This window comes from Nansenia antarctica, assembly GCF_963989245.1.
Source record: "Nansenia antarctica genome assembly, chromosome: 10".
Taxonomy (NCBI): domain Eukaryota; kingdom Metazoa; phylum Chordata; class Actinopteri; order Argentiniformes; family Microstomatidae; genus Nansenia; species Nansenia antarctica.
In genome coordinates this window covers 36,251,892-36,276,262 of record NC_137680.1, presented here as the reverse complement: position 1 = coordinate 36,276,262, position 24,371 = coordinate 36,251,892, and the positions used below count along the sequence as shown (strand labels likewise).

The 24,371-nt window shown below is 48.8% G+C and overlaps 1 protein-coding gene across 1 annotated transcript in view; it reads right to left on the bottom strand.

Moving 5' to 3' along the window:
* Positions 1-22,383, bottom strand: part of cyp21a2 (cytochrome P450, family 21, subfamily A, polypeptide 2) — a gene marked incomplete at both ends in the record, with an annotated part of 44,327 nt that extends 21,944 nt beyond the window's left edge. The window contains 8 exons of the mRNA XM_080541248.1: positions 3,431-3,544; positions 5,552-5,638; positions 5,771-5,881; positions 18,667-18,762; positions 20,936-21,090; positions 21,226-21,315; positions 21,948-22,130; positions 22,257-22,383. Coding sequence (XP_080397374.1) covers positions 3,431-3,544; positions 5,552-5,638; positions 5,771-5,881; positions 18,667-18,762; positions 20,936-21,090; positions 21,226-21,315; positions 21,948-22,130; positions 22,257-22,383 — 963 coding nt within the window. The remainder of the gene's footprint in view (positions 1-3,430; positions 3,545-5,551; positions 5,639-5,770; positions 5,882-18,666; positions 18,763-20,935; positions 21,091-21,225; positions 21,316-21,947; positions 22,131-22,256) is intronic.
* Between the last annotated feature and the right edge of the window lie 1,988 nt (positions 22,384-24,371).

Genomic DNA, 24,371 nt, shown 5'->3' with positions numbered 1-24,371 from the left:
GGAGTCATTATACACTCTACACTGCACCTGGAGGGGGGGGGAGTCATTATACACTCTACACTGCACCTGGAGGGAGGGGGGAGTCATTATACACTCTACACTGCACCTGGAGGGGGGGGGGAGTCATTATACACTCTACACTGCACCTGGAGGGAGGGGGAGTCATTATACACTCTACACTGCACCTGGAGGGGGGGGGAGTCATTATACACTCTACACTGCACCTGGAGGGAGGGGGGGGGGGAGTCATTATACACTCTACACTGCACCTGGAGGGAGGGGGGGGAGTCATTATACACTCTACACTGCACCTGGAGGGAGGGGGGAGTCATTATACACTCTACACTGCACCTGGAGGGGGGGGGGAGTCATTATACACTCTACACTGCACCTGGAGGGAGGGGGGAGTCATTATACACTCTACACTGCACCTGGAGGGGGGGGGAGTCATTATACACTCTACACTGCACCTGGAGGGGGGGGGGGGAGTCATTATACACTCTACACTGCACCTGGAGGGAGGGGAGTCATTATACACTCTACACTGCACCTGGAGGGAGGGGGAGTCATTATACACTCTACACTGCACCTGGAGGGAGGGGGGGGGGAGTCATTATACACTCTACACTGCACCTGGAGGGAGGGGGGGAGTCATTATACACTCTACACTGCACCTGGAGGGAGGGGGAGTCATTATACACTCTGCACTGCACCTGGAGGGGGGGGGAGTCATTATACACTCTACACTGCACCTGGAGGGAGGGGGGGAGTCATTATACACTCTACACTGCACCTGGAGGGAGGGGGGGGAGTCATTATACACTCTACACTACACCTGGAGGGAGGGGGGGAGTCATTATACACTCTACACTGCACCTGGAGGGAGGGGGGGGAGTCATTATACACTCTACACTGCACCTGGAGGGAGGGGGGGAGTCATTATACACTCTACACTGCACCTGGAGGGAGGGGGGGGAGTCATTATACACTCTACACTGCACCTGGAGGGAGGGGGGGAGTCATTATACACTCTACACTGCACCTGGAGGGAGGGGGGGGGGGGAGTCATTATACACTCTACACTGCACCTGGAGGGAGGGGGGGGGAGTCATTATACACTCTACACTGCACCTGGAGGGAGGGGGGAGTCATTATACACTCTACACTGCACCTGGAGGGGGGGGGGAGTCATTATACACTCTACACTGCACCTGGAGGGGGGGGGAGTCATTATACACTCTACACTGCACCTGGAGGGAGGGGAGTCATTATACACTCTACACTGCACCTGGAGGGAGGGGGGGAGTCATTATACACTCTACACTGCACCTGGAGGGAGGGGGGGGGGAGTCATTATACACTCTACACTGCACCTGGAGGGAGGGGGAGTCATTATACACTCTACACTGCACCTGGAGGGAGGGGGGAGTCATTATACACTCTACACTGCACCTGGAGGGAGGGGGGAGTCATTATACACTCTACACTGCACCTGGAGGGAGGGGGGAGTCATTATACACTCTACACTGCACCTGGAGGGAGGGGGGAGTCATTATACACTCTACACTGCACCTGGAGGGAGGGGGAGTCATTATACACTCTACACTGCACCTGGAGGGAGGGGGGGGGGAGTCATTATACACTCTACACTGCACCTGGAGGGGGGGGGGAGTCATTATACACTCTACACTGCACCTGGAGGGAGGGGGGAGTCATTATACACTCTACACTGCACCTGGAGGGAGGGGGAGTCATTATACACTCTACACTGCACCTGGAGGGAGGGGGGGGGGAGTCATTATACACTCTACACTGCACCTGGAGGGAGGGGGGGGAGTCATTATACACTCTACACCAGGGGTCGGCAATAGGCGGCCCGTGGGCCATTGCTGGCCCGTCACCAATAATATTTGGCCCAGCAGATTATTTTGAGAATCCACTTTTTATTTTATTTTTATAATAATATCGGACCGACTGTCCCACATATAGCGCCTATAATGTCCGAATAGAGAATCTACCTCCACCTGAATAATGCTTATTGTACTTTTATCCATGTTGAGAGTGAATGACACAGGGACAGACAATCAGGCAGCAAGGTGCACCGAAGCGCACTGACGCTGAACCCCTCAGAGTGAATCATAAGCAGGTGGACAACGCGTCACGGTGCTGAAATAGCCGACATACCGTGTGTGGTTTGAACAAAATAACACGAGCTCAGTAAGCCATTCAAACGTAATGTTTACGTATATGTGACTGCAACACACATATGAACAGTAACAACGCAAATTCTGTTTAATTTTCTGAAAAACATTGAAAACAAAATCGGCGCAAACAAAAAGCATCTCCCATCGGTCAGTATTTGCTTGATATCTGGTGATATTGATGTCACTTTAATCCACAGGCAGTTCTCAAGGTTTTTATGCATCCATCGATTCCTCTCGTGCGTCTTTATCGCATTCATTGACGAAAAGGACGACTCGCATGTATAGAAAGGGAACATTGTGAGCACGGAAAATGTCTCTCACAACGGCTTTGCATTGATGAAACCAGGTAGGATGAACGTATAGTTCGCTGTCCATTCCTCTTTAAATGCCCTGTTTCCACCGTCAACTTTCCTCTTTAGACCTTTGGAGAGTGACATTATGTTTCTCTTGCTAGCAGGTTAACTGTTTGGCTAACTTCACCCGGCACGCAAACAACCAATCCAATAATAATAATGTGACCTTGTCTGGGAGGAGGGGGGAATAATTATCAGAATGAAACTATGTTACATAATTATTAGAATAAGTTAGGCTACGCTACATCGTCAGTCCACACATTTATTATTCAAAAATATGGAAAAGTGTGAAACTACGTTTCAACGTTGTTGAGAATCACAACACAAACTCGCTAGTCAAGCCAAAATACTGCAACATAATGGATTGGACAGCTACCTAGTTAACTAGAACACTACTTTACATTGTTAGCAGGTTCACAAAACAAGCTGTGTTAGTTGACTAGCGATGTGTACAGTCGAAAGAAAAGTCAAAGCATTAGAATGTGTCACATTTTTAAACAATCAATTACTTAAATTAGCCTTTGATTATGTTGGGCCCGCCATCTAGTGGCTCAAAAAAAATTGGGCCCGAGGCCAAACCTAATTGCCGACCCCTGCTCTACACTGTACCTAGAGGGAGGGGGGGGAGTCATTATACACTCTACACTGCACCTGGAGAGAGGGGGGAGTCATTATACACTCTACACTGCACCTGGAGGGAGGGGGGGAGTCATTATACACTCTAGTACAGTACCTCTATGCAGCAGGAAGGCTACAGTACCTCTATGCAGCAGGAAGGCTACAGTACCTCTATGCAGCAGGAAGGCTACAGTACCTTTGGTCTATGCAGCAGGAAGGCTACAGTACCTCTATGCAGTAGGAAGGCTACAGTACCTCTGGTCTATGCAGTAGGAAGGCTACGGTCCAGCAGAGCCAGGCAGCAGTGGTCTCCGTTCCTCCAATGAGGAGGTCCACTGTGGCCATGTGGACATGAACGTCTGTCAGGACCTGCAGACAGACCATGACAAGGCCTTACTTTACCACGGTATCACTACCTGATCTGAAACAGCATCAATGTTACGGTAACTGGATGCATCATGACTGTGTATATATGTGTGCTTGGATAGCGAATACGCACCACCCCCTGTGCTGTGTCCAGAGGCTGCTCAAGGACCTGGAGTAGAGAGCCTGTGATGGCGTCTTCCGACCGTTTGCCGTGTACCTGCATGCAGTATAAATGTTGTGATAACAGATGAGACATACTTAGAGCAGTATAAATGTTGTGATAACAGATGAGACATACTTAGAGCAGTATAAATGTTGTGATAACAGATGAGACATACTTAGAGCAGTATAAATGTTGTGATAACAGATGAGACATACTTAGAGCAGTATAAATGTTGTGATAACAGATGAGACATACTTAGAGCAGTATAAATGTTGTGATAACAGATGAGACATACTGTATTTAGAGGCATTTTTAACATTTTTGATGTGGCTGATTTGTATTATTCCTTAGTGTACAGAGTGTGAAAGAAATGTGCAATTGCTACTCCTAAGATGTTTTTTAATAATATGTATCTGTTATCTCTTGTCTGTTATTTGTTATGCATAATATATATTTATTATTTATCTGCAACAAACCGACATCGCTGGTTTGGAGAAGATCCGGCCTGTCTCCAGTGTGCAGCCCTGGTGGGTAGTAAGACCAGCCTAACTCAAGGGAGATACACCTGGCGCCACAACCAAGCACTGAAATGCCTGGCCTCAGCACTTAGGTACAAGAGAGTAACAACCAACTCCATGCCCCTAAATGCCCAAACCATTTTCCAACATCCTTCATCCGGGAAGGAGAGATAAAGCCGACTAACTCCTCACTTCCAGACACAGGTCCACTGAATGCAGCCAGGGATTGGGAAATACGTGTCGACCTAAGCCAGAGGCTCACCTTCCCATCCCACATTGCAGTGACCGACCGGCGCCCAGATCTGGCCCTCTGGTCCAACTCCTGCCGGCGTGTCCTCGTTGTTGAGTTGATGGTTCCTTGGGAGGACGCCATCGATGAGGCAGAGGAAAGGAAAAGGATGCGGTATGCCAACCTGGCAGCTGAAGCAGAGGATTAAGGCTGGAATGCGAAGGTGTATCCAGTGGAGGTGGGATGCAGGGGCCAGTGGAGGTGGGATGCAGGGGCCAGTGGAGGTGGGATGCAGGGGCCAGTGGAGGTGGGATGCAGGGGCCAGTGGAGATGGGATGCAGGGGCCAGTGGAGGTGAGATGCAGGGGCCAGTGGAGGTGGGATGCAGGGGCCAATGGAGGTGGGATGCAGGGGCCAGTGGAGGTGGGATGCAGGGGCCAGTGGAGGTGGGATGCAGGGGCCAGTAGGATGCAGGGGCCAGTGGAGGTGAGATGCAGGGGCCAGTGGAGGTGGGATGCAGGGGCCAGTGGAGGTGGGATGCAGGGGCCAGTGGAGGTGGGATGCAGGGGCCAGTGGAGGTTGGATGCAGGGGCTTTGTAACCAGTTCCACCACAAGGCTCCTGAAGGAAGTAGGCATCAGAGGGCAGGCCCAATGGAAGGCAGTTAAAGAACTTGCCGCTGTCGCCGAAAGGAGCTGTCACTGGCTGTGGCTGAAACGAAAGGAGACAGTGTGGGCTGCCAAATTACCACCCGTTGACCGAGGGTGTCTTGTATTAAAGGCCGAAACACCATATGAGGCGGGGGGCCATACAACTGAGGATGGGTCATACTGGTGACAAGTGGTCTTCACCGAATCCAACCCCACCCAAGAGGTAATCTTCACACCCACTCCAGGTAAGTTCCAGGTAAGTTGCGTGCTGAATCTTCAGGGATTGTAACACTTAGTCCTGCAATCATTATTCGCCAATTTTGTAACTTGTGTACGTACTGGGTGCTTTCTTGGCCAGGTCTCCCTCGAAAAATGGATTTTAATCTCAAGGGACATCCTGGTTAAATAAAGGTGAAAAAAAAAAGGGGCTTGTAAAATGATTTCATACCAACCTTATACTCATTCAGATGTGTTGCTATGATGTCATCTCTCCTGGCCACCTCTCTCAGGAGACGGGAAAATGGACGATTGGGTAGTTTCTTTGAGAAACAGGAAAACAACGTACATTGTACAACATTTTTACTACACAATTGTCACTTTCACAATGATCAAAAATAGCTCTATTTATGTATAGAAGAGCGGTAGTGTTTGTGTGTGCGTTGTACACAGACTCTGAGCAGTGGGAAGGAGTCCAGTGCTGAGATCCAAGGGGAGCCCCAGAGAGACACAATCTCATTGAGACAGCCATGCAGACGCTGCAACTCAGCCGAGCTCTTCTCATACTGGAGAACACACAGAGTTAACTAACACACAGAGTTAACTAACACACAGAGTTAACTAACACACAGAGTTAACTAACACACAGAGTTAACTAACACACAGGGTTAACTAACACACAGAGTTAACTAACACACAGAGTTAACTAACACACAGAGTTAACTAACACACAGAGTTAACTAACACACAGAGTTAACTAACACACAGAGTTAACTAACACACAGGGTTAACTAACACACAGAGTTAACTAACACACAGAGTTAACTAACACACAGGGTTAACTAACACACAGAGTTAACTAACACACAGAGTTAACTAACACACAGAGTTAACTAAAACACAGGGTTAACTAACACACAGAGTTAACTAACGCACAGAGTTAACTAACACACAGAGTTAACTAAAACACAGGGTTAACTAACACACAGAGTTAACTAACGCACAGAGTTAACTAACGCACAGAGTTAAATAACACACCGAGTTAACTAACACACAGAGTTAACTAACACACAGAGTTAAATAACACACAGAGTTAACTAACACACAGGGTTAACTAACACACAGAGTTAACTAACGCACAGAGTTATGTATTGAGTTAAGTATTGTTTTACTGTTGCTGAGTTTGTGTAACTGCTTTGCACACTTAAGCCGGGTACACACATAAAGATTATCTGGCCGATTTTGGCCCGATTGCCCCCTTTCCGACCAAAGACAGAAAACGCCCGATTATCGGTGTCATAGTATTGACGTGACTACAATACGTAATATATGCACGACACCGACGTAAACAGATATGCGTGAGTTACGACAGTAGACGGTATATAGTTCATGCTACTGTGTCTGTATGCTCATGTGAGTTACGACAGTAGACGGTATATAGTTAATGCTACTGTGTCTGTATGCTCATGTGAATATATATAAAGTTAACGAACCCTTGAGTTGAGTCCTCCGTGATTTATTACATGGTGTCAGAAGCGGACCATTTTTTGCTAAAGTCAGTAAATCATGGCGAAATTTAACCCACCGGATAGTTTTTCTTTTGATAAACCAACGGAGTGGACCGACTGGAAAAGGCGCTTTGAGAGATTTCGACTAGCTACCGAGCTCAAGAAGAAGGCGGGAGAAATACAAGTATGTTCCTTGATATATGCAATGGGGAGTGAAGCGGATAACATCTTAAAATCGTTCACGTTTACCGAAGCAAGTCATGCGAAGTTACAACGTTGTGATGACAAAATTTGACGGAACATTATCCACGAGCGCGCCGTTTTTTACCAGAGAGTGCAGCGGCATGGTGAGCAGGCAGAGACATTTATCAGAGCTCTTTAAGACCTATCAGAACATTGTGAGTTCGGCGAAGTAAGGGATGAGAACATTCGGGACCGGATCGTAGTGGGGATTGTGGATAAGGAGCAGTCTCGTAAATTGCAGCTCATGTCAGGTCTCACTTTGGCGCTAACCATACAGTCTGTTCGGCAGTCGGAGACCGTTAACATGCAAGTCAATGCACAGGAGGAGGCTAATGTAGCCACCGCAGCCGTACAAGAAGTGCGGGGAGCGCGAAATAAAAATCTAAAATGGCGGAAAATGACCAGGGAGGAGGAAGAGCCGCGGAGTGTGGAGGGAAGTGCGGCCGGTGTGGGAAAACGGAGCACATTGACCGAGAGAGGTGCCCAGCTCGAAATACGACATGCAATAAATGCAACAGGACAGGACACTGGCAGAGCCAGTGCAAAACCAAAGCGGTGAGTGAAGTAACGGATGAGACAGATGAGCAGGAAGAATACTACATGGGATCAGTGAATGCAAAAACGAGTGTTGAGCAGTGGAATGTGCAGCTTCTCATTGGTGCAACATCAGTGAAGTTTAAAATTGATACAGGAGCTGATGCCAGTGTTATGTGTGAAGAGACTTTTAACATGCTTATTCCAGAGAGGGAACTGAAACAGACCAGTGTATCACTCACCAGCCCAGGGGGTCAATTAGACTGTCAAGGACAATTCCAAGCTAGCACTACATACAAGAGCAAGTCATACTCGTTCCCAGTGTTCGTCATCAGAGGACAGTCTGTCAACAACTTACTCAGCAGGTCCACAGCAGCAGAGATGGGCCTTGTGAAACGTATCGAGGAGGTCCATAGTGCCTTCGGTGAGCATGGCACACTCAAGACGGAGCCTGTGAAGATACAGCTCAAGGACAACGCCACTCCATATGCGGTGCACACAGCGCGCAGGGTCCCAATACCGCTGAGGCCCAAGGTCAGAGAGGAGCTACGCCGCATGGAGGAGAACGGTATCATAGAGGAGGTGACCGAGCCAACTGACTGGTGTGCCCCTATGGTGCCTGTGCTCAAGAAGAACGGAGAGGTGCGTATATGTGTTGATCTCAAGAAACTAAACGAACAGGTCAAGAGAGAGAGATTCATCCTACCTACACCAGAAGAGATCATAGCCGAGCTGAGTGGAGCAACGGTGTTCTCCAGCCTGGATGCAGCCTCGGGGTTCTTCCAGATACCTCTGCACAGCGAGAGTAGCCGGCTCACCACATTCATCACTCCATTCGCAAGGTACTGTTTCCGGCGCCTGCCGTTCGGAATAACGAGCGCCCCGGAGATATTCCAAAGGAAGATGACTGAGACACTCCAAGGCCTGCAAGGCGTCGCAGTCTATATGGACGATATAGTCGTGTACGGAAAGGACATGGAAGAACATGATCTCCGTCTCCAGAAGGTCCTGGAGAGAGTCGAATCTTCTGGGCTCAAGCTCAACAAGGAGAAGTGTAAGCTAAGGCAGACACAGCTCAGCTTTCTGGGACAGGTGGTCGACGCCACAGGTGTGCGGCCTGATCCAGCAAAAGTGCAAGCCATCCGAGAGCTCGCAGCACCAGAGAACGTGCATGAGCTCAAACGTGTCCTTGGCATGGTAAACTATCTCGGTAAATATGTGCCGAACCTGTCCACAGTGGGCCAGCCACTGTACGAGCTGCTCAAGTCCAAGACAGCCTGGACCTGGGGCCCAGCACACGCCTTTGAGAAGGTGAAAGAGCTCCTGATGACATCACCAGTATTGGTATTCTACGACGCCAACCGACCCACTGCAGTCTCAGCTGATGCAAGCAGCTACGGGCTCGGCGGCGTGCTGCTGCAGCTCCATGGAAAGGATTGGAAGCCAGTCGCATACTGTTCCAGGAGGCTGACGGATGCGGAAACCAGATACGCTCAAATCGAGAAAGAATGTCTGGCGAGTGTCTGGGCCTGTGAGAGGTTTGAGAAATACCTCTACGGTCTCGAGACCTTCGATCTAGTGACCGACCACAAGCCCCTGGTCCCACTAATGAACAGTAAGGACTTGGACAACGTCCCACTAAGGTGCCAGAGACTTCTCATGCGACTCATGCGCTTTAAGCAAGTAGCTAGTTATGCGCCTGGGAAGACCCTTGTAGTGGCAGACACACTGTCAAGGAGCCCTCTGAGCCATGCTGAGAACGGGAGAAACACACACTCTGAGGTGGAGTGTTACATCGCAGCTGTCATGGACAGTGTGCCAGCTAGCCCACGAAAGATGGACAGCATACGAGCAGCTACTGCGGCCGACGAGAGGCTGCAAACGGTGATCAGGTCAGGATGGCCTGAGCACGCATACCAAGTACCAAGTGACATACATGAGTACTTCGCTACACGAGATGAACTTTCAGAGTACGACAGGCTCGTCGTCAGAGGAAGCCGCATAGTGATACCAGCGACAATGAGAGCAGACATCCTCGATAGAATCCACGATGGACATCAAGGACTCTCAAAGTGTCGGGACAGGGCGAACGCCTCGGTCTGGTGGCCCGGCATTTCCACACAGCTCAAGAACATTGTCTATTCGTGTCAGTCCTGTTGTGACTTGAGAAGAGCACAGCAGAAGGAGCCGTTGATATCTACTCCGCTCCCCGACAGACCATGGCAGCGTATAGCTCTAGACCTCTGTGAGCACAACAAGCAGAACTACCTAGTCATCTCAGACTACTACTCAAGGTATATTGAGATACTGCACATGACGACGACAACCAGTACTCAAGTTGCTCTGAAGCTCAAAGGAACATGCGCCCGCTACGGCATCCCAGATGTGGTTGTCAGCAACAATGGACCTCAATTCACGAGCGCTGAGTTTCGAAACCTGGCATGTAAGCTCGACTTCGAACACATTACTTCGAGCCCACACAACGCACAGGGGAACGGTCATGCAGAAAGGGCGGTCCAGATTGCTAAGCGAATCCTGAAACAGAAAGACCCTCTCATCGCACTCATGTGCTACAGGTCGACGCCCTGCAGTACAACGGGGGCCAGCCCAGCTGAACTTCTAATGGGCCGGAAGATCCGGACGACTCTACCGACCATCGAGGGGAACCTGCAACCCTCATGGCCTGACAAACAGCAGATCAAGCAGAAGGACGAGGCTGAAAAGAGGAAGCAAGCCTTCTACTACAACCGACGACATGGGGCGAGACCACTACACCACTACAGCCTGGTGGTAAGGTCCTCACCAAACTGGACCACCAGAAAACCTGGACAGCTCCTGCAGTCGTGACCAGCGAGAGTGTCACGCCACGCTCTTATCTCATCGAGACACAGCAGGGGGTGTCACACGGCCGCAACCGACGCCACCTCCAGGCAGTTCCTGCTCCACAGCCAGCTGGGGACACAGCACCTGCCTCACCTGTTCGTGAGGACACCAGTCAGGAGCCAGGTAACGCCAGTATCAGCATACCTGCTGGTGCCGAAGGACTGTCACAGACCAGGTCTGGACGGATCTCCAGACCGGTTGTCAGACTGGACTTGTGAGTTAACAAGTCCTCTCATGACCTTTTTTTGGGGGGGGGGAGTGAAGGGAAAAGAGTTCCTGGTGGTAAAACCACAATACTGAATGTCAAAAGAGTTCCAGAATGTGAACCGTTCATTTGATAATTATTTGCTAATCCAAATGTTGATTGATATTATAGTTTATTATCGTTTATTGAGGCTATAGGAGAATAGCACTGTTTACCTTTGACAGGATGTTAAAGTATTCCTGACTGATTGATTGCAATAGAATAACATGTTTTTGAAAGCTGCTGCACCTGTCATTTCCGCTCCCATCACACGGCTATTCAACATGTCTTTTGAGCTGTCTGTCTTTCCTCCTGACTGGAAATCCGAGCTGGTCTTTCCCCTCTTTAAAGGTGGCTCTAGCTCCGACCCCAACTGCTACAGGCCCATCTCCATCTTGCCGTGCCTGGCCAAGGTCCTGGAGAAGCTGGCTCTCAAACAGCTCAGCCACTTCATGGCCTCAAACAACATCCTGTCCAACATGCAGTCTGGGTTCCGGCCTGGCCACGGGTGCATCACAGCTACCTTGAAAGTTATGGATGACATTCTCACTTCCTTGGACTCCAAGCAGGTCTGCATCGCTGCCTTTATCGACCTAGCTAAGGCCTTTGATTCTGTCATCCATTCCATCCTTCTACAGAGGCTCTCCAACATTGGTCTCTCGACAAACTCTTGCAACTGGTTTGCCAGCTATCTAACTGACCGAGTTCAGCAAGTGAAGACTGAAAATATCTTGTCAGACCATCTCACCATCTCTAAAGGGGTGCCTCAAGGCTCCATCTTGGGACCAACGTTGTTCTCAATCTACATCAATGATATAGCAAAAGATGCTGGCAAATCCCAGATCCATCTTTATGCTGACGACACCATCTTGTATTGTGCAGGCCCTTCACTCCACTCTGCGGCTTCCACTCTACAACTCAGCCTCACCTCCATTGAGCAGTCTTTTCATCGCCTCCATCTTCTCCTCAACACCAAAAAAACAAAGTGCATTCTTTTCGACCGGAGACCTCTTGTCAGCAGCCCCCCGAAGATCTTCTGTGTTGACGGTTCCGAGCTGGAGTTTGTCTCTTGTTACAAATACCTTGGCCTTTGGCTGGACTCATCCCTTTCCTTCACCACCTACATAAAGCACCTGCAGACAAAAGTCAAAGCTCGCCTAAGCTTTTTATACCGGAACAAGGCCCTCCTTCACCCGTGCAGCCAAACATACCCTTGTCAAGATGACCATCCTGCCCATATTCGACTATGGCGATACCATCTATAGGATGGCATCTCAGTCTGCCCTCAGGAAACTCGACACACTCCATCACTCCGCCATTCGTTTTGCCACTGGTGCGCCTTTCACAACTCACCACTGTGATCTGTACACCCTTGTAGACTGGACATCTCTTCACAGCAGACGGCTCTGTCACTGGCTTCATATTATCTACAAATCCATACTTTGCAAAACACCTTTCTACCTCTCATCCCTTCTGCACCTCTCTCACCGCCCCGTCATCGTTCTAAGATCCAGTGATCTTGTCCGACTCACCATCCCCAAAGCCCGTACCGTTGTCGAGCACAGCGCTTTCCGGTTCGCTGCAGCACACGACTGGAACACTTTACAAAACACCCTCAAACTTACCGCCCTCACCTCACTCACTGCTTTCAAACAAATCCTGCAGCGAACCATAGTCGATCAATGCACCTGTTGATCACCGTCTCTCACCCATCCCATAACCCATCACTGCCTCATTTTAAGTACCCCTGCTCCACTACCCCCGCTATCCCTCACCTCCGCTCTTCCTCACCCCTACCTCCTCCGTCTCTCTCCCCTCTCTCTGACTGTTAGTATTTTAATGCATCTGTATTTGCCAGTGTTTTATTGTTTTATTGTTTATTGTATTACTTAACCTTGTTTTATTTCTAGCTTCCCCCCCCCCCCCCCCCCCCCAAAGAGCCATTGCTTTTTGGTCAGGCTGCATTTGCAAATAAGAATTTGTTCTTACATGTTTGCCTGGTTAAATAAAGGTTAAAAAAATTAAATTTAAAAAAACATTGTTTTTACAGAATGTTCATCTGTTGTTTACTTCAAGGAAAGAAATTAAAAGGGGGAGATGTCATAGTATTGACGTGACTACAATACGTAATCTATGCACGACAGTAGACGGTATATAGTTCATGCTACTGTGTCTGTATGCTCATGTGACTGTGAGCCGGGAGTACTGAATATATATAAAGTTAACGAACCCTTGAGTTGAGTCCTCCGTGATTTATTACAATCGGACGGCTCTAAAGATTTTCCTATAACATTATCCTGTGGTGTGAGGTGTGTTAAGAGTCAATCTCTCCCGGCAATCTGCTCGGAAAATGGTCGTGGCCGGCAATCATAAATGTCAAATGTGTTCAATACTTACGACCAAAAATCCTAGGGTTGCCAGATGGACACTGTTTTTTGGGGGTGGAATTAGCGGTTTAGACTGTGGTTAGGGTGGAGAATGTCATTCCCATCTGGCAACCCTGCTCGCGAGTCCGACTATGACGTGGATGGAATGTAGCTAATCAAGAAGCGAGCTGACTTCTTCTTTTCGTTATTCGGCACTTTATTTGCCCTGTCGCACATGGTTGCCTCGTACAGGTCAGTCAGGGTACTACGTTAGATAATAATAATAATAAAAATAATAATAATAATAACTTTATTTGTATAGCGCTTTTCCTGCAAACGTTGCGGCTCAAAGTGCTTTAATCATTATATAATCTTAATTAAATTATTTTGTAATTTAAAGGCAATATTAAAAGGATGGGTTCACGCGAGATTTCTGGCGTGGGGAACGAGACTCTAGAGAGTCTGGAGTCTGTCGTAATGATAATCTTTATGTCTGTGGGGTGCTGAAATGGGAAAATCGGCACACACCACACACAATACGATCAAGGCTGTTCAATCCAAGATTTTTTATCTTTATGTGTGGGGTCTGTCTCAGATAAGAAATCGGTTAAGATTTTGAAAATCCTTATGTGTGTACCCCGCTTTAACCTACCTCCTACTTTTGTTTGTACCGTTTATAGTTTGGATGAATTATTGCCCGACTGCTCAATAAAGAGTACCTTTAAATCTACTTTCACATTCCGTCTCCTGTGTTCTGCAGTACATCTGGGTCCAACATAAGAATCACTCGTAACACAATCCATTGCGTTGCAGTATTTTGGTTTGACTCGCGAGTGTGTCTTTGATTTTCAATGTTGAATTTTATTTACATTTTTCTTACAATTTGATTGGTTGCCGACTTGTTCCAGCTTTCACCAACTGCCGTCACATATGTACTGTCTAGTACATGCAGGGTTGGGTCGTTTATATTTCTTGTTGTCCCCTCTCATTATGTTGTTTGTACAGGTGGTGTAGATCGGAGTGGTTGCCGAGTGGTGCTAGCATACGAGGAAGGGAGACGTGAGGGTGTGTATACAGCTACCGATTACTGTTGTCGTACATCATGAGAAGCAATGTTGAGAAGGTGTTAACAATCGTATTTTGCTACAGGTCTAGCCTGACCTGTGCGGTATCAATACAGTGGGTTAGCCGATAGCTGCCGTGGACTCAGGTACTGGGGCTGGTGGCTGACAGAACTGACACAGCTACAGTGTTACGGGTAGATGATCAATCCAAATCCTTTCCCTTTGCCCATAGGAGTGCTAGCTGCTGTTTTGCTCACCTTTGATGTTTAGCGTAATGAAAACAAACCCTAGTGTCGTTGTTGTTTAGTGGATAAGCCCACCTGACGTGTTATTTATTATCAGACCTGAACTAACTGGTCGTTTTTATATATTAGTCCCTTTATTGATGTTGTTTTTCTGTTCTTTGGTTTGAGTGGGGGGCGCCGGCGTGGAGAGGGTAGTCGGGGTTCCCAGGTTTAGTCTCCTTGCACTGCATGTTGTTTGTGCGTGTTGTGTTTGGTGTGATTAATCACTGGGGAACACCTAACCCACTGTCTGCTGTGTCTTTGTGGTGTGTGTGTCCATTTCACAGATTCACTGGTGTGCCTGTCCATCGGGGTAGTAGTATCCCTCTCTACCACCAGTCGTCCTACCCTCGTGTTTTTGTCCTATGGCAAGTGTCACTTTGTAGTGTTTGTTTGTATGGTGTTTTTTTGATAAAGTAAATATTTTAAATATAAGTGTTAAATAAAATATGTTTCTATTACACCATAACAGTCTTTTTCTTTGTGATAAATTGGTTTCATGTCTCTGCTCCCTCATATACGAACCTGAGTGCTTTACTTTTGTCCCGAGGACCTCACCTCGTGTAACAAAAAGGTGCCGTTGTCTCGCAGTGAATTCATCTACTGTTTATGTTATGTTATGTTATGTTAATTTTATTTATAATGCGCCCCCCATCCAACTTTTACATCGGCCCGGGGCGCAGATTAGCAGTTTAGCCGCAACCATTCGGGGCCTTGAGTGCCTTATGTCACAAACCGACACAGAGGGAAAACACAGGGGAACATAAATAGACCAAGACTAATCATTCACAGCTGTTATCAATCACCGACATTAGGACAGACAGAGAAACAAATACACATCAAAGGGGGCACCAAAGGGTCGCTCAACAGTAGAACGATCCCCAACCTGACAGTATCCCCCCCCGACGAACGGCACCTGCCATTCACCTGGGTGCCTCAGGATGTAAACGTCGGAAGTCCTCAATCAGAGTCCAATATATCCCTCTGAGGCACCCAGGACCCCCTACCCCTCCGACGGCAATCCATAATCCTCCTCACCGTGTACACCATCTGATCATCAATGATACGCGACATGGGGACAGGGGACGGGGGACGGGGGGGGCTGGGGGAATGTGATGAAGGGTTTCAGGAGGGACACATGAAAGGTGGGATGAACCCGCATGGACGGTGGAAGTAGCAGTCTATATGCCACCGGGTTTACCCGCCGCACCACCTTGAAGGCTCCCACAAAACAAGGCGCCAGTTTCCTCGACTCAACCCGGAGAGGAAGGTCCCAGGTCGAGAGCCACACCTTCTGCCCCGGGCGAAAGATCGGGGCCGGGCGACGCCTGCGGTTAGCCTGAAGCTGGGTCCGGACCAAAGCCCGCTGAACCGCCGCCCTAACCCGCCTCCACGTCCGATGACAGCGACCGACGTGGGCCTGGACGGAGGGCACCTCCGCCTCCTCCTCCTGCTCAAGATAGTAGTGAACCCGTTGGAGGGAGGGAGACCCGAGATGAAGTCCAAGGAGATGTGGGACCAACAACGTTTGGGGATGGGGAGAGCCTAAAAACCACTGTAGCTGTTTGAGGGAGGACGGACGGGGCCAGTCCAATACAGCGCTAACTTTAGCAGGGTCCATGCGCAAATCCCCCCTCATTACAATGAACCCTAAAAATGAAACTGTGTCGGCATGAAAGACACACTTCTCAGCTTTAACAAATAATTGGTGGTGGAGGAGACGCTGGAGGACTTGACGGACATGTTGTTGGTGTTGAGCAATGTCCTCAGAAAAAATTTGAATGTCATCCAGGTATACAAAAACCGAGTGACCAATTAAATCCTGCAGTACGTCGTTCACCAGCGCTTGAAAAACTGCGGGGGCATTGGCGAGGCTAAACGGGATAACTAGGTTTGTAATGTCCATTGGGCGTGTTAAAAGCAGTCTTCCATTCATCCCCCTCCCTCATCCTCACCAGGTTGTAGGCATTGCGTAGGTCCAGTTTGGTAAACACTCGAGCAGTGTTTTGGTAAACACTCGAGCCCCCAGCGACTCGAAGGCGGTATCCATCAGAGGAAGGGGGTAACGATTCTTAATCGTAATCTCATTCAGACCGCGGTAATCAATGCAGGGATGCTGTCCCCTGTCCTTCTTCGCCACAAAGAAGAATGACCCGCAGCCAGTGCCTCAGTGATATAGTCATTCATGGAGAGGGTCTCCAGGCGAGAAAGGGAAAACAAGCATCCCCGTGGCGGCAACGTACCCGGCAGAAAGTCGATAGTGCAGTCATAGGGTCTATGAGGGGGTAACTCCTTGGCTCTAGATTTACTAAAAACCTCCCCCAGATCCCAATATAACCGGGGCACGCCTGTGAGGTCAGAACTGGGGAGGGGAGAAGGACCAGAGGAACTCGGGAGAATGGGAGTGTGTGAGATAGCTAGCCTGGGGTTACCTAGTACAATAGGGCAATCAGGCGAGGCCACAATAAAAAACTGCATCGGCTCCCAACGACCACCCCCACCTGGAGACGCACTGGCACAGTGCGCTGAGTGATGGTGCCCGAACCCAATGGCCGACCGTCCAGGGCCCGAACAGGAACCGGTTCCTCCAACTTTTCTAAAGGAACCCCCACCCCCAGGTCAGACCCTCATCCATTAAATTCCCCGCTGCCCCCGAGTCCACCAGAGCCCGAACTCGACGGGTACAGTGCCCCCACCACACATTTACAAGGGTCGTGGGGTCGACCCAAGGGTCGTGGGTCATTAAAACCCGAGGGTAGGTCCCCACCCGCTAGTACCGCTCTCGACACTAGCGGGCTGCCCCGTTTCCCGAGGTCCCTAGGCAGGCGGCATAGCGGTGACCCTTGCAACCACACCGAAAACAGCGCCGCTCGTCAAGCTGACGCCGCTTCTCTGTGCCGGAGAGATGTGCCGTGCCCAGTTGCATGCCCTCCTCCTCCTCCATGGTCTCCTCCGGGAACCACCTGGCGGCCTTCCTAACAGGAGGGGGTTGGGATGGAGCAACCTGCGATGAGCCCCTCTCACATGATCGCTCTCGGCGCCGATTGTCCACCCGCACCGAGAGCTCCATTATACCGTCCAGCTGCTCTGGGAGCTCCCGGAGGGTGAGTTCGTCCTTCATCACCTCCGAGAGCCCCTGCGCAAAGAGTACCACCAGGGCTTTCTCCTCCCAACCCGCCTCCTTAGCCAGGGTGCGGAACTCGATAGAGTAATCTGCCACCGAGCAATCACCCTGTCGACAAGCCATGAGACTGAAGATCAGCGAGCACTGGGTCAGGAACTCTCTGCAGCCCTCTGGTCGTCCATCGTATCGCTCGGGAGGAGGCAGCCGGGGTTCCCGAGCGATCACTGGAGGTAGAGGAGGCGTCGCCGCCGCTGCCGCCGCTGCCGCAGGTGGAGTAGGGTTGGCCTGAGCGGCCACCAAGTTGTTAATAGCGATGGTCAGCTGCTGTAGATCTGCCATCATTGCCTGCTGATTCCGCTCTTGCTGGGCTATCAAAGCCCCCAATTTGTCAGCACAGCGCGAATGTGTTCTGCCTCTGCTGGGTCCATAGTGGTCGGTTGTTCTGTTACGAGTGATTCTAATGTTGGACCCAGATGTTGTGTATAACACAGGAGACGGAATGTGAAAGTAGAATTAAAAAATAAAGGTACTCTTTATTGAGCAGTCGGGCAATAATTAATCCAAACTATAACCGGTACAAACAAAAGTAGGAGGTAGGTTTAGTCTCCAAAAATCCAAATAGCCTAAGTGTGCAAAGCATTTACACAAACTCAGCAACAGTCAAACAATACTTAGCTTCCTATACGGCGAGGAACGCTAACTATGCTTTTCTCATATGTAAATCAAGTGAACAACCGACACAGAGGGAAAACACAGGGGAACATAAATAGACCAAGACTAATCATTCACAGCTGTTATCAATCACCGACATTAGGACAGACAGAGAAACAAATATACATCAAAGGGGGCGCCAAAGGTTCGCTCAACAGTAGAGCGATCCCCAACCTGACAGGATTGGGTGAGTAATCCCCACTGCTACCTAGTTAACTATAACACTATTTTGCACTGTTAGCAGGCTCACAAAACAAGCTGTGTTAGTTGACTAGCGAGTGTGTCACTGATTTTCAACAAACAGAATAAAAGTCTGAACATTTGATCAGCTGCCGACTTGTTCCCCAGGAGAAACACACTATACAGACGGCAGAACAAACAGATACTCACCTCCTTCCCAAAAGCCAGAGTGGTGATGACGTTGCTGGCAGCGACAGTGAAGTCCTCTGAGAGATCCACAGCTCTGCCACTGTAGCCTAGCAGCACCTGGTAGACAGAAGAGGTTTGATCATCAATAGTATGAACTCCTTGATATCAAACTATCCAGGTCACATTGTGGGAGGCTGTGGCTCAGCCCGTAGAGTCGGCGTCTGCGCACGTGCAAGAGGTTGACAGATTCGAACTTGCGTTTGGTCTGAGAGAGAGTTTTCAAGAAATACTTTTTTCATTCAATCAATATCCATACGATTTAAGTTTAAGTTAGTTTGTTGTTTTGAGTACCCCGACAGCTTGGTGCTGATCAGGGACTTTGTTTGAGGACGGACGACATGGCAACGAACAGCTAACGAAACGGATAATGATGAATGGAATACGGACAAGAGATATGAAGCCAGCCAGCCTGACAATGGAGGTGGAGGTGGTGGTGGAAGAGGAGGTGGTGGTGGAAGAGGAGGTGGTGGAGGAGGAGGAGGTGGTGGAGGAAGAGGAGGAGGTGGTGGTGGAGGAGGAGGTGGTGGAGGAGGTGGTGGAGGAGGTGGTGGTGGAAGAGGAGGTGGTGGTGGTGGTGGAGGAGGTGGTGGAGGAAGAGGAGGTGGTGGTGGTGGAGGAGGGGGTGGAGGAGGAGGAGGTGGTGGTGGAAGAGGAGGAGGTGGTGGTGGAGGAGGTGGTGGAGGAGGTGGTGGTGGCAGAGGAGGTGGTGGTGGTGGAGAAGGTGGTGGAGGAAGAGGAGGTGGTGGTGGTGGTGGAGGTGGTGGTGGAAGAGGAGGTGGTGGTGGAAGAGGAGGTGGTGGTGGTGGAGGAGGTGGTGGAGGAAGAGGAGGTGGTGGTGGTGGAGGAGGTGGTGGAGGAGGTGGTGGAGGAGGTGGTGGAGGAAGAGGAGGTGGTGGTGGAAGAGGAGGTGGTGGTGGTGGAGGAGGTGGTGAAGGAGGTGGTGGTGGAAGAGGAGGTGGTGGTGGAGGAGGTGGTGGAGGAAGAGGAGGTGGTGGTGGTGGTGGAGGAGGAGGTGGTGGTGGAAGAGGAGGTGGTGGTGGAGAAGGAGGTGGTGGTGGAGGAGGAGGTGGTGGTGGAGGAGGAGGTGGTGGAGGAGGAGGTGGTGGTGGTGGAAGAGGAGGTGGTGGTGGAAGAGGAGGTGGTGGAGGAGGAGGTGGTGGTGGAAGAGGAGGTGGTGGTGGAGGAGGAGGTGGTGGAGGAGGAGGTGGTGGTGGAAGAGGAGGTGGTGGTGGAGGAGGAGGTGGTGGACGAGGAGGTGGTGGTGGAGGAGGAGGTGGTGGACGAGGAGGTGGCGGTGGAGGAACAAGGAGATAATGGGGAAAGGAAGCATGAAGACGTGATGGAGGGAGGACAAGCGTAGGTGGTGGAGGAGACCCAGGTGGAGCAGGAAGCAGAGAGAGGAGCGGAGGGGCCTGGTCCAGTGGAAGTGGAGGGTAAAGAGAGAGAGGAGATTGGAGCCAGTTTGGATGATGCGGTCAGAGACGGTGAGATGGATGAGCCAGGGCCTCAACAGAGGTCATAGGTCATCCTTCAACAGAGGTCATAGGGAAAAGAAAAGTTTCAGATGAAGAACTATTAGCAGATGTACAGAGGGAGACATGAGGATGAGGACAAGATGGGGAAGGGGTGTAACAGTACGAGAGAAGAAGAAGTCCAAGGTGGGACGAGGAAGAATGTGGGACTGATGCACAAGACAGGGCAAAAAGATTTTGAGAAGTTGTTTATAAGGGATTGTGGGTTTATAAGGGTGGGGGTGGATGGAGTTTGATTTTGAGTTTTGAAGGTGGCTTGTATGTTTTTTTCTGCATTCTTTTGTTATTGATTTATATTAGGGGGTTATTTTGCTAATGAAGGACTGACTGAATAACAGATGGATTTATCTCATACAGAAATGGTATGGGTGTTTTTTTTTGTTTTTTTTATTTGAATCATAATAAAACTAAAGCTATAAATATACTTGTATGAATATGTACAGGTATGATTGGAATTAAAATGATATTGTTATGATAAAAGACAACAAAAAAAAGAGCCTGTGTCTAGTGATTGTAAGGTCGGCAGCTCGCAGCGGTTTGAATCCCGGCGGGCCAGATGTCGAAATGTCCTTGGGCAAGGCACCAAACTCCTAAATGCTCCGGGGTCACCTTCAATGGCTCTGCCCCTGTGCCTAGAGCATACATCCATGTTGTTGTACTCTGGTTAATGACAGAGGGGGAGGCCCTGTGTGACGTACTTGTCTCAGGTGGAGAGCCTGTCTCTGGATGACACTGTGCAGCGACTGCTGGGAGCAACGCTGCAAAGCACTGTGGACCAGCCGCCGCTGCGCCCTCCACTCCTCACTGTAGTCCCCCAGAGAGATGGAGCGCCCCCCCCCGGACACCACGTCTCCTGAGAGAGGAGGGAGGGAGAGATGGAGGGATGGAGGGGGGAGAGAGGATATAGATATATACACATATACATGTGGTTTAGGGTGTCAGAAGAGATGAAAGGTTACCTGGGTAGGGTACTCGTTGTGTACTTTACCGGTGTAGGAATGTGGTCTCCCTGCAAAGTCAGACCATTTCTTTACCAATGCTTCTCTGATGATGTCACCACTGTTTAATACCACCATGGCTGCAACAAAGACACGTTGTAGAATCAAGCCTCATTATCATTTCTCATTGTTATCATTTCTCATTGTTATCATTTCACATTGTTGACAACAATTTTCAAGTGGTAAAACACAATTTCTCTTGTATAAAATGTTCACTTTGAACAATTTGTTTTATGATGATTGTACTTGTGTGGAGACATGTGACAGGGTCTGGTGAAAAGGTCCTCAAATAGGGAATGATCATTTGTCTGCTATTTTTTGCTAGCAGCTAAGAAGAAACATTGCTATGAACATCTATGTGTATGTTTATCACAACATGCTCAACATCAGCATGCTAAAAACACATAACTACACATAATTAGATGATGACAGTCCTTGCTTTTGAACACGCCCTAAAACGTACGTTTGTTTACAAGCCATGTATCACTTGTATCAATCAACCCAGTAGCCTATGGCAGACAGTGAATCCAATTCACAAATGATAAGTATTTATTTAGTAGTATTTATGATCCTAAAACTGTTTGTTTTACCCAGTGGGCTCTTCAACACTTCAACTTTCCTAATATGCCAAAAAACACTTTTTCTTTTAAAGAAAAAGAGAGTTGCTGCCATGCAGACCTTTTCACCAGACCATGTCACATATTAGACTTACTGGTGTTGCCACATTTGAGGCGGTAGATGTTTCCATAGCGTTGTGCCAGGGATGTCAGGTGACTGGGCAGGTGGTCATGGGCCAGCTCCATTATGTTACCCAGTAAAGGGAGGCATGTTGGGCCAGGGAGGGAGGGGGAGGCAGGGTGGGGAAGGGACCGATCGTGCAGAAATGTAGATTGAACTGGATAGATGAGATAGGGAACATAGCTCATTATCAGGTCAGAAAGCTTCAGTACGCATTGTACAAGTTACTATAACGTACGTGTTTTTATAATGACAGTAGGCTTTTTTGAAAGACAAGGCCTACCTTTTGATTGACGTCCTTTTCGTTTGAGTTTGTCTCTTCGTCCGGGAAAGTAGATGAATATCATCCACAGCGTGACGAGCAGCAGCACAACACCCCCGCTTACCAGGGACACATACGCCAACATCATGTTGTTGTTTTTTGTGTCACTGATCTGGTCCCCAAAAGATTCACCTATCTCTGTGTTGTCCTATTTATGCCCCCCTGGACGTCCCATCCCCTACAGTACTCAAGGACAGGTCAATGTTGGTCTAGCCTTGAGGGATCCTGCTGTTCAGTGGTGGACTCAAGCTGTTTGAAGGGCAGGGGCGAAAAGAAAAAAAAGGGCACCTACTGCACAACATGGGACCTCATCAGTGAGCAAAAAGCTATGATGCGTCATGTATGGTGAAATAGTCCTCACCCTAATCCTAACCCTTATAGCGGACAAAAGGCAACACTTATACAGTACCAGGGCTCGACATTAAGGCTTTTTATATAAATGATACATCTTTATCAAATTAATAGTAGTCAAATTAGTTATTTGCACTAACATACACTCACCAGCCACTTGCACCGGTACACCTTGCTATTACCGGGTTGGACCCACTCTTTTGCCTTCAGAACTGCCTTAGTTCTTTGTGGCATAGATTCAACAAGGTGCTGGAAACATTCCTCTGAGATTTTGGTCCATATTGACATTCTAGCATCACACAATTGCTGCAGATTTGTGCCAAGAAAATATCCCCCACACCATTACACCACCACACCCCACACCGTTACACACCCCCACACCGTTACACCCCCACACCCCACACCATTACACCCCCACACCCCACCCCCACACCATTACACCACCACACCGTTACACCACCATGTCCGCCCAGAGAACTGACGTCACTGGATAGTTTTGTCTTTTTCTGACCGTTCTCTGTAATACTAGAGATGGTTGTGTGAGAAAATCCCAATAGATCAATAGTTTTCAACGGTGGGGGCACATGGTCAAGTTTAGACCATTGGAAGGGCACCAGTAGGGCACACCCTCTCGTTTTTGTCACTCAAAGGGGCACTTTAGTGCGATGTTTTTCAACGGTGGGGGCACATGGTCAAGTTTAGACCATTGGAGGGGCACCAGTAGGGCACACCCTCTCGTTTTTGCCACTCAAAACGGCATTTTCGCCACAGTGCTGCTGTTATTTCAATATCTTCACTAGGAAAGAAAAGCAACTGACTAAAAAAACCTCAAATTGAACCTGGCACCATGGAGTATTGAAACACTTGTTTTTTATTGTTCAATAGGACTGTCATTTTGACATTGGAAGATGATTGACCAAGCAGGTTTTTGTTGTAACGTATCTCCCTGCTTGCAGGATCTCAACCATACGTGTTTTCTTTGCCGGTTGTCGATCCTGAACAGCAGGGTAGTAGATTGATGACGACAGCTGCCTCTTCCCTTCAGAGAGACACAAATCAGCAGGCTCAAAACATGATGCATGAAGGCCCCAGCGAGAATTGAACTCGCGACCCCTGGTTTACAAGACCAGTGCTCTAACCACTGAGCTATGGAGCCTTGTAGTGTTAAACTAAACCAGGGACACACCTTATTCACACGTCAGGCTTTTTATGTAAAGGTAATTTCTCCAGGGGCGCCGACTCTGTCTGACCATGTACCTGGAGAAAAAAATACCACGTTCCAACAACTGACTGACAAGTTATATAAAACATAAAACATTCTTCTGCTCTAATGTTACATACTATACTATAGCCTTGTCAATGATAAATCACTAACCTTGGACTCAATGTTATGTCTCCAATGTTGTGTCTGCAATATCAACAAGGTGTCATTTCTTTAAAAAAAAGTTATCTTTGATGATGACAGAAAAACAACCTTGGTTTACTTTACTTACATAAGAAGATGAGAGAAAAAGGGTGACAGCGCCCCAAGGTGGTAGATGTGGGTAAAGCAGGACCACGGTCAAGCTCACACAAGCTCACCTGTCCTTTCAATTGGAACCAACTAAACCCTAAACACACCACCATTTCCAAGGCAAATTATATTCTAAGTTAGGAGGCATATTTAGAGACTCTACACTGGCTTCCTGTTAAGTTCAGAATAGATTTCAAGATCCTTCTGCTTGT